Genomic DNA, 11447 nt, shown 5'->3' with positions numbered 1-11447 from the left:
ATCACAGCAACCATGCGTTACCTCTGTACAGCAAATGGACAGACCACTTAGAAGAACATTTGACCAAAAACAACTAAAGCCAGGCCTGAGGGCTGAAGTTTCTTTTTTAGTGAAGTCTTTTCATTTTCTGCAAACAGGTTTTGTGATCTGCATGATGCAGGTTGTTGATGAGTCTTCCTCCAATCCTGATGTTGCATTGTTATTCATATAGTCCAGCTTCTCAAATTAATCTCTCCACATATAGATTGAATAGGCACAGAGAAAGATTATAATCATGATAAACCCTTAACTGATTTTAAACCATATAGTATTCCTTTGTTTTGTTTGTACATTTCCTTCTTGTTCTATGTACAGATTTTGCATGAGCACAATAAAGTGTTCTGAAATTCCCATTCTTGTCAATACTAATCATAATTTGTTATAAGCTACATTGTCAACTGTCTTTAAATAATGAGTAAAAAAAAAGTAAACATTTTTAATATTCTCTGCTTTTAGCCAAGATTCATCTGACAGCAATGATATCTTTTATCCCACTGCCTCTTCTGAATATAGTTTGATTTTCTGTCAATTCTCTGTTATTGCTTTGGAACAGAAAGTGTATTGAGAATATAATAATTAAGAATATGGTTTGATAGAGACTGTTGGAAACCTGAAGGCCCAGTAGAAATACTTTGTTCCTGGGACCATGCTTACAGAAAGGAGGACATGAAGTATTTATTGCCGAAGACCAAAGAATACAGCTTTCAATAAAGATTGCATCTCAGTATCAAGAAAATAAAAATTCTTACCACTTAGCCTATAAGCAACATCATGATAGATTAAGAAAAGACTGAAGTTTTCAACAATTTCTTATGTGGATCCACAATAAACACTGTTAGTACCAGCAGTTAGGAAATCAGAAAATGTGTTGTCTTGGGAAAATTTTTAGTCAGAGACCTTTCCAAATTATTGAGGAGCAATGATGTCAGTTTGAGGACTAAGGTGCACTTAATTCAGGCCATGGAATTTCTGATCACTTACAATGCATCTGAGAGCTGGAGAATAAATAAGGATGACAGAAGAAGAATTGATGCCTTTCAGTGTGGTGTTAGATAAGAGTACTGAACACCCCATGGACTGCTAAAAGAACAAATAAATATGTCTTAGAGTAAGTTCAGCAAGAGTGCTCTTTTGAGGCAAAGATGGTAAAGCTTTTTCTCACATACTTCAGGCATGTTAGTAGGAGAGGCAAGGCTATTCCTTGAAGAGGAACATGATTCTTGGAAAGATGGTGAGTCAGTGAAAGAGTGTAAGACCCTCGACCACGTGTATTGACACAGTCACTGTTGTATAGGGCTCTAGCGTGTCAGGAAATGTAAGGATGGCACAGGATAGCACAAGTTTCAGACCTGTTGTTCATAGGATTGTACTCAACATGATGGCACCCAATAACAACAACAACAAATATACCACAATGTTCAGTCTTATAATAGCTTGAGAGGAAACTGTCCATCTTTATCCTATGGAACAGCCGCTGAATTCTATACACCCTCCTTTGAGTTTGCATTTCAGCTATTTATTCACTGGCCACTAACACTAATTGAGCCTTGAGTAGATTTAAACCACTGAAGAAGGTGGCTTTTTTGGTATCAGTGAAACATGTTGGAGAGTATGTCATCCGACTAAATAATCAATTATGGATGTTAGCAAGATTTTAATATTTTAAGATATGCCTAATTGAAACCTCAAGAAAGTGGTATGTCAGCATTGCGTTCTTTCTGTATACCTATTCAATCTGTATGCTAAGCAAATCATTTGAGAAACTAGACTTCGTGAAGAACAATGTGGCATCAGGATTGGAGGAAGATTTGTTAACAACCTACATTATGTAGATGACATAGGCATCATAATAGAAACAAGATTGAAATTTTCAGTGATTTAATTTTAATTTGGAGCCACAATCAACACCCCTCATAACAACGGTCAAGAAGCCAATAGAAAAAGCTGTTGTCAAGGACCTCTCGAAGGTATAAAAGAACATGAGCGTAAATTTAAAGACTCAGATGCTCCCAATTTAAGTCATCCGTTTCCAATTGCTTTGTATGTATCTGAAATTTGGGCAATGAATAAAGATGACCCATGGAGAATTTATCTTTAAATTATAGTGTTGGAGGTGGGTACTGAATATCGCATGGAATGCCAAAAGAATAAACAAATCAATCTTAAAAGAAAGGCAACAGGCGACCTTAAAGTTCATTTTGCATACATTGAGCATTCTGTCGGGATGAGCTAGCCTTGGGAAAATACATGCTTAGAAAGATGGAGGGTAAGAGGAAGAGAGGAAGACCTCCAGGAAGATAGACTGACCCAGTGACTATAGCAATGTTGTTTCACAGGAAGGGAGAGGCCCAAACATAGTTTTATTCTAGCATGTATTTTGACAATGTATTTTTGTCCTAGTAGCAAATACTGACCACAGCTTAATGAAAACCAGACTTCACACACAAAGTGAATGGAAAATGAAAACTAGGAGCATTCAACAGAAAAAGGACATTAAAACAAAAACAAAACAATTGAATTAATTGGAAGGCTGCCATGGAAACTTCATCAACATTTCCTGGTATCATTAACTCAATTTCTCTCACTAGACTTCTTCATCATCTTCTATAGTCCGATTCTTTAAAAGCAACTTAAGAGACCCAGGCTGAAGCATGTGGTATTTGCCATCACTTTGGCAGGTTAAATATGCAAGGTCACCTAAAGGGACAATGGTGTGGTTTGGGAGAAGACCTGGCTGATCATCTAGTTCAATACCCTCATTATGTAGGTAAGGAAACGGAGCCACAGAAAATAGTTCAGTGAGTTGTCAGAAGGTGGTAAAAGGGCTCATATCAGAATCCAGGTCTCCTGACTCCTAGACTAATATTGCTTCCACTCATTATATCTGACAATTTCCTATACTTGCCATTCATTTCCTCTTGGATACTAAATAGGTGACCATGGTGCCTGCCTGACTGCTGATATTATGCAACAGTATTCATCTGATGGCAGCTTCCAGAGGAACCTGTACGGGCCACTAGCCAGCTTCTATAAATTTATCTTGCAAGTTCAACCAGAATAAGTGGCAGTAATTGCTACAAGCTGTATAGTATACTTGTATACTGAGGTGTACAGTGCTGGACTTTATGGAGTTTAATTCTTAAATGGTGCAAGATGACAGAAGCTATACCTTTTAATGACTGGAACAACTAAGATTAGACCTAAACACTTGACCAATTGTGGAGAGAAAAAAAAGGGAAAATGCTAGCAACATTGAGAAATGCTCAAAAGTCCTCTTACAGGGAAGCAAGAATAGCATTTCTCATGAAAGTCCACAATGATTGACTAGTTGTAGGCGTGGCATCCACTTCTTAAACAACATGGCTCTCAAAAGTCTATGAACCTTGATAAATGATGATAGCGATAGAAAGAGTTCAAGCCTTTTGTTTATAGGGTCATTATGAGTTGTGCTCGACTAGACATCAATCAATAACAACAGCAACAACAATGAACACACTACTGGAAATAGGGGAAGTTAGAAGTTAGTTGGTGGGAAGTCCCAATGCTTTGCCTACAGCAGAGTGCCAACCAGCTCCAAGTGCCAAATTCAAGCATAATGTGTGTGCTTGTGTGTGGTGTGCTTTATAGACCGGCATATATTGTATTTTTTAGATGATGATAAGATCTAGCACAGAATCCTAAAACCATGGGTTGAGTTTTAGATCTCAGAACATCAGCCAGAGAGAGCTAAATCACAAGGGTACTGTAGTCTGCTGGGATTCAATTCGGAATATCCAGGCAAAAGAAGACAAGGAGGATCTGCGTTTTCATTGTTTATCAGAATTGTATCTCATTTGGCTATATATTACTTGTGTTAGAATGTGTTATTTGTAAATCCATGTGTAGTGAAATTCTTGTGAAACTTCGGATTAAAAGGTACATATGATATAAACCAAACCAAACCAAACCAAAAACAATGCTGTTGTTAGGTGACATTAAGGCCCCTACAATTCACAGCAAGCCTATGAAGGACACTTTCCCTAACCAGCACATCCTCACCATCTCCGATATGCTCAAGCCCATTGTCTTGACTCTAAGGCGTGTCCTGGTTGAACTTCCTCCAAGACAAACTTTTTTATTCTTTTGGAATCTGTGAGATATTCCGTCAGTACTCTTCTCCAACACCACAACTTAATGGCATTGATTCTTCTGTCATCTTTAGTCACTGTCCAACTTTCAGATGCTTGGGAAATAATCAGAAAGACTATAGCTTGGATTAGGTTTAAAGATTATAGTCTTTAAACTGATGTAATTGTTTGTTTTTAGAACTTTGGAGACGTCCTTGACAGCAGATTTCCCCATTGCAATATGTCTTTTCATTTCTTGACTCATAGTACCAAGGATGTTTATTATGGAGCCAATAAAATGAAATAGTTGACAACTTCAATATTTTCTCCATCTATCACAGGGTTGTTTATTGGTCCAGGAATGAGGATTTTTGTTTTCTTGTTTTTATTATGTAATCCATATTGAAGTCTCTAATCTTTGATCTTCTTCAGTAAGTGCTTCAAGTCCTCTTCATTTCAGCAAGCAAGGTTGTTGATGAGTCTTCCTCTAATCCCGATGCCACATTCTTCTTCATGTAGTCCAGCTTCTTGAATGATTTGATCAGCATAACGATTAAATTGAATAGGAGTCGAGGAAGGATACAACCTTGATGCACACCTTTCCTTATTTTAAACCATGCAGTGTTCTCTTGTTCTGTTCAGACAACAGCCTCTTGGTCTAGGTATAAGTTTCACATGAACACGATTAAATGATTCTGAGATTCTCATTCTTCTCAATGTTAGTCATAATTTGTTATGGTACACAGTCAATTGGTTTGCACAGTCAATAAAACATAGATGAACATCTTTCCAATTTCCTTTTCTTTCAGTCAAGATCCATCTGTCCTCACCATTTATCAGAACTCTCCTCCATTTTATGGCAGGTTTTTAATTGTGGCCCCTATGTTTTAATGAAACAGTGCTTATTATGTTAAGGAAGACTATACGGGTTTTACCATGAGGCAGAATTAGGATGTGATGCAGTATCAGCATAGTTACTTAGGTTAATGTTTGGACCAAGGTGAAGTTCCCTATGACATGGCCTCTTTCATCTTTTATCTTAAGAAAAAGGAAAGAGTAGTACACTGAAGGGAGAAATTTCTCATGTGCAACTTTTAATTGAAGTGGAAAACATTTGACCCACAGAACCAAAATATGACATTGAATCTATTCCGTTGAATTTAAGAATCATTGCAAGAACAGGTTCGAGGCATTGAACATTAATGATCGAAGACCACAGGAACTACAGGAGTACATCAAAGCTATCATCCATAAAGAGAGCAAAAGGTCATTGCAGAGAAGGAAGAGAAAGGAAAAGAATGGGTATCAGGAAAGACTATGAAAATTGCATTAAAGCATCGAGAAGGCAAAACAAAATGAAGATGTGCCAAAGTAAAAGAAATTGAACAAGAGATTTCAAAACATAGCTTGAGAAGATAGAGCAAAATATGATAATGAAATATGCAAAGAGCTGGAGTCAGAAAAAAAAGAACTCATTTAGCATTTCTCAAGCTGAAAGAATGGGAGGGGGGAATAAAATTCAAGCCTCGAGTTTTAATACTGAGAGATTCTATGTGCACAATCTTGAATGATCCAGGAAGCTTCAAAAGAAGATTGAAGGAATACACAGAATTGCTATATCAAAAAGAGTTAGTTGACATTAAAAAATTTCAGAAGAACTAGATGAGCAAGGGACAATGATAATGAAGGATGAATTTCAAGCTGTTCTGAAGCCATTGGCAACAAATAATCCCCAAGAATTAATAGAATATCAATCAATTGGCATATTTCACCAATTCATGCCAGGAAATTTGGAGGACAGTTTGATTGACTTGAAGAGATCCATATTTGTCACCATTTCTAACTGAAGTGATCCAACAGAATGTGGACTTTATCAAACAATATTACTAATATCTCATGTAAGCAAAATATTGTTGAAGATTATGTAAGAATAGCTAGGATAGAACTTTGACAGAGAACTATCAGAAGTTAAAGCTGGTTTTAGATGAGGCCATGGCAGCAGGGATATCCTTGCTGATGTCAGATGGATGCTGGTTGAAAGCAGAGAATATGAGAAGAATGTCTTGTGTTTTATTGATTGTCCAAAAGCATCTGACTCTGTGGATCATAAATTATGGTTCACATTTAGAAGAATGGGAATCCCACAACACTTAATTGTGCTCATACAGAACATATAGCTAGACCAAGAAGCTGTTGTCCAAATGGCAAGAGAATATTCCATGGTTTAAAATCACGAAGGGTGTGTATCAGGGTTTTATCCTTTCTCGATACCTATTCAAACTGTATGCTGTATTCAAATTATTTATGAAGCCAGATTCTACGAAAAAGAGTGTGGTATTAGGACTGGAGGAAGATTCACGAATAATTGATGACACGATTTTGCTTGCTGAAACTGAGAAGGATATGAAACACCTGCTGCAGAAGAGAAAGGACTACAGCTTTGGTACGCATTACATCTCAGCACCAAGAAAAGAAAGGTCCTCACCACAGAATTAACAACCAATTTTAGGCTAGATGTAGAAAGAATGAAAGCTGTCAATGATTTCCTTTTATTTGGATCAACAGTCAACACCATTCATACCAAAGGTCAGGAAATCAGGAAATGCATCAGGCAAGTCCACTTTCAGCAACCTCTTCAAAATGCTGTAGAGCAATGATTTCAATTTAAAGACTAAAGTGGACCTGATTCAGGCCATGGTTTTCTTAATCACCTGTTATACATCAGAGAGCTAGACAAGGAATAAGAATGACAGAAAATTGATGCCTTTTTGTTGTGGTGTTTGAGAAGAGTACTGACTACCCCAACACACAGATATGTCTTGGAAAGGGTACAGCCAGAGTATTTCTTGGAGGTAAAAAATGGCAACGTTTCATCTTTCAAGCTTTTTTTTTCTCTTCATCTTTCATACTTTGGAGATATAGCTAGGTGAGGCTATTCCTTGGAAAAGGGACTTTGTGCTTGGAAAGATAACGAGTCAGAAAAGAAAAAGACCCTCAATAAAGTGAATCGACAAGGTGACTTCAGCAATGGGCTTGAATGTTTCAGAGATTGAGAGTCTGGCACAGGATAGGACAAGGTTCAGATTTGTTGTTTAAAAAGTCACTCACTATGAGTGGTACTCAACTTGATGGCACCTAACATTAATAACAACAAAAATAAGAGCTGGTAGTGGAACATGCTTTTTGGAGCCAGGATTCCAGTGCTGAAAACCTCTTAGATCCTGGGTAAGAACGAAGCTAAGGTAAATAGCGATCTCTGAGGAATGGTGGGCCCACAGATACTGAATTGAACAGGTCTCTTTCCCTAGAGCTGACAAAGAGAAAGCCTTCCCCTAGAGCTGGCACTCTGAATTTATACTTACAGTCTTATAAACTGTGAAAGAATAGGTGTCTTGTTTGTTAAAACCATCCACTTGTATTGTTTCAGTTATAGCAGCACCAGTTAATAGAACAGGAAGTTTCCTCTGTTTTTCACTTTTTAAGATTAGAACCTCATCAAATTTCTTAAGCCATCTCACAATCTTTTTCTTGTGGTTGGTTAAATTAGAGAACTAAGAAATGTCTCCTCTCTTCCTCAGAAGCAGTTTTACTCCTCTCAAGTTTTATGTATACTCTTTCTTCTTAGATCAGATAGACTTAGAGTAGGTTATAACTGGGAGCATGAAAAGAACAAAAGATACTGTTTTCTTTCACTTTATAATATTGTATCAAAATATTTTCAAGTTCAAGTATTTTTTTGAAGTAAGCCAATTGTGTGTATTAACTCTTTTGGTAAATCAACCGGTTTTTTTTTTTTGTTGTGTTGATATTAATCTTGCTTTAATTTTCTTTCTTATTTAATGCATACGCAAATCCTTTATTTGCTTTTTAACTACAGCAACACTTTGGGCAGGTATGTACTTACTGTTTTTTGATGAATGCTTCATTGCTCTCTTTTGTAGATGATTCTTACTGTGTATTCAGTGACATTAAATTCCAGGGAAAATTTCAAATGTCATACCTGTTTGCAAGAGCACATAGAGCCATATTTTATATTTTAGGACTTATATAGATTAGTATTTTATATGTTAATACTTTGTTTTCAGTGATTACTTACCTTTTGAAAGTCTCATAAGGTAAGGATCCTCTCTTTAAATAAATACACAAAATTTTAAATAGACTTTCAAGGTGTTTTCATCACAGGTTCTGAATTTTGGTCCTGTACTAATGACTATTTTTAAGGGACATAATTTATATATTTATTCATTCTCTTAGAAATTTTTTTAATTCAAAGCATAACATACATTCTAATAACATCACTTAAGAAGGAAGAATACTTTTAAGAAGAGCTTTTCATATTTAAGTAAAACTTAAAATTAAAAAGAAGACATCTTAAAATTACATGTTAGAGTGATTGTTATTTAACAATAAGTACTTCTTAGAGAATTTTCTACCTAACAGCTTTTTAGTATGAGATGAAGTATACACGTACTTTTGCTTAGATTTAGGAGATAGGAAAAGCTGCATAATTAGCTGTTATCCACTGTATAAAATATAATTTCATCTTATAAACTCTTTTGACTCCTAATTAGCATCTTTTTGCTTTGTAGGTATGGAACACAATCATTGGTTACTCTAGCATATATTATAGGAAGTTCCATGAGCACAGATTTGCAGATCACAGAGGTAAGTACTTGATTTGTTCAATAACTTGTAAATTACTTTTTATATAATTATTTTGGATGTTGTTTTTTTTTAAATTTTAATAAAAGTTTACAGAGACTTAGGGTTTCCAGTCATTCATTGTTGCACTTTTCTCCCTACCTATCGCTTCCCCCCAATTCACTCTTCTCCTTGAAAAAGTAAAAGAAAAATTCTTTCATTGTTATGCAGTCCCTTCCCCCAAGTCCACTTCACTATGCAGCCTTCATTCTGGACTTCTGTAATGACAGTAATACCCAATCATATATGCCTTTTAAACTGTTCTCTCCCTCATCTGTTTCAATACAATATACATAATTCCTCCCCTCCATTTCTGTCTTCCCTCAACCGTGATGTCAGCCTCATTTTAAAACAGTGGCCCTATGCAATATTTGTCCTTTTGTGATTGAGATATTTCACTCAGCATAATGTCCTCTAGGGTCATCCATTTTGCATAATATTTCATGAGTTCCTTGTTTTTCAATGCTGCATAGTATTCCATTGTGTGAATATACCAGAGCTTCTCTGTCCATTCATTTGTTGATGCGAACTTGGGTTGTTTCCAGCTCTTTGCTATTTTGACAAAGCCACAATAAACACGGGTGTGCATATATCGGTTTGGGTGGCAGTTATGGTTTCTTTGGCGTAAATTCCCAGTAGTGGAATTGCTGGGTCAAATGGTATTTCTATTTGCAACTTTTTGAGAAAGCGCAATACAGAGTTCCATAGTGGTTGCACCATTTTACACTCACACCAACAATGAATAAGATTTCTGGTTTCTCCACAACCTCGCCAGCATTTGATGTTTGCTATTCTGTTAAATTTTGCTATTCTTACTGGGGTGAGATGACATCTCATAGTTGTTTTGATTTGCATCTCTCTTTGAGCTAGGGATTTTGAACATTTCTTCATGTGTTTGTTTGCCATCTGACTGTCTTCTTTGTCTGTTCATATCCTGTATCCACTTTTCAATTGCGTTATTTACCTTTATCTTGTTGTGGTGCTCAAGTATTTTATAAATTCTAGATATAAGTCCCTGTCTGACATGTCATTACCAAATATTTTTTTCTAATCTGTAGCTTCCCTTTTTATCCTATTGGAGAACTTTTTAGATGTGCATAGGGATTTAATTCTTAGAAGGTCCTAGTCATCTATTTTATCCTCTCGTGGTTGTAGATTTTCCAGGATGCTTTGAAGACTGTTTATGTTGTGAATTAGGACTTCTAGAGTTCTTCCAAGCTTTTCTTTAATAACTTTATAGTCCTTGATTTTACTTCTAGGTCTATAATCCACTTTGAATTGGATTTTGTGTATGGAGTGAGGTGTGGATCTCACTTGAGTTTTCTGCAGATAGTTTTCCAATTTTGCCAGCACCATTTCCCCACTTAACTGATTTCATCTCCTTGTCAAAAATCAGTTGACCATAGGTAGACGGGCTGATTTCTGGATTCTCAATTCTATTCCATTGATCTATGTGTCTGTCATTGTACCAGTACCATGCTGTCTTGACCACCTTGGCAGGTTAGTAGGATTTAAAATCAGGGAATGAGATGCCTCCTACCTTGTTTCTCTTTTTTAAGGAGTGCTTTGCTTATTCTGGGCTTCTTTCCATTCCAAATGAAATTGGAGATTGCCTTTTTCATCTCATTGAAGAGTAGAATTGGTATTTTTATTAGGATTGCATTGAACGTGTAAATTGCCTTTGGTAGTATTGTCATTTTCACAATATTGAGTCTTCCTAACTCTAAGCAAGGGATATTCTTCCACCTCTCCAGTTCTTTTTTTGTTTCTGGTAATAATGTCTTGTATTTTTCTTTGAACAGATCCTTTATGCTTCCAGTTAAGTTTATTCCTAAGTATTTAATCTTGTAAGTGTCTATTAATCTTATTTCATCTATTGTGAAGGGTATTTTTTTTTCAGCTCTGGTTCTGAATTCTCTTTGTCACTGTAGACAAACCTAATTGATTTTTGTATGTTGATCTTGTATCCTGCCATTTGCTGAATTGGTCAACTATGTCCAGTAGTTTTCTTGCTTAGTCTTTAGGGTTTTCTAAGTATGCTATCATATCATCTGCACAGAGAGATAATTTTGTCTCCTCTTTGCCAACTTGGATACTTCTTATTTCCTTCTCTTGTCTTATTGCTATCACTAAGACTTCCAATACAATATTGAATAGGAGAGGTGATAGTGGACATCCTTGCCTAGGTGCTGTTCTCAAGGGGAATCCTTTAATCTTTCTCCATTGAGAACAATGTTGGATCTCAGGTTTGCATATATACTTTTGATTGTGTTAAATAAATTCCCCTCTAAATCCATTTTGTTGAGTGTTTTAATCAGGAAAGGGTGTTGGATTTTGTGAAAAGCATTTTCTGCATCAATTGATAGGATCTTGTTCTTTGTTAATATGATGAATTACATTGATTCTTTTTCTTATATTGAACTATCCTTGCACACCTACTATGAATACCACTTGGTCATGATGAATTATTTTTTTATGTACCATTGGATTCTATTGGCCAAGATTTTGTTCAGGATTTTTTCATCTATGTTCATGAGAGATATTGGCCTAATTTTCTATTTTGGTAATCAAGGATATGTGTGCTTCATAGAATGAGTCTAG

At 36.0% G+C, this 11447-nt stretch overlaps 1 protein-coding gene across 1 annotated transcript in view; it reads left to right on the top strand.

The window, feature by feature from the left end:
- LOC102864573 (aminopeptidase Q-like) overlaps positions 1 to 11447 on the top strand; it is a 154714-nt gene that overhangs the window by 131422 nt on the left and 11845 nt on the right. Inside the window, exon 19 of the mRNA XM_006886668.1 lies at positions 8735 to 8810. Within this exon, the coding sequence (XP_006886730.1) occupies positions 8735 to 8810 (76 nt within the window). The remainder of the gene's footprint in view (positions 1 to 8734; positions 8811 to 11447) is intronic.

Source organism: Elephantulus edwardii, unplaced genomic scaffold (assembly GCF_000299155.1).
Source record: "Elephantulus edwardii isolate Elephantulus edwardi_28Jun2011 unplaced genomic scaffold, EleEdw1.0 scaffold00050, whole genome shotgun sequence".
NCBI lineage: Eukaryota > Metazoa > Chordata > Mammalia > Macroscelidea > Macroscelididae > Elephantulus > Elephantulus edwardii.
This window is presented reverse-complemented; position numbering and strand designations above follow the sequence as displayed.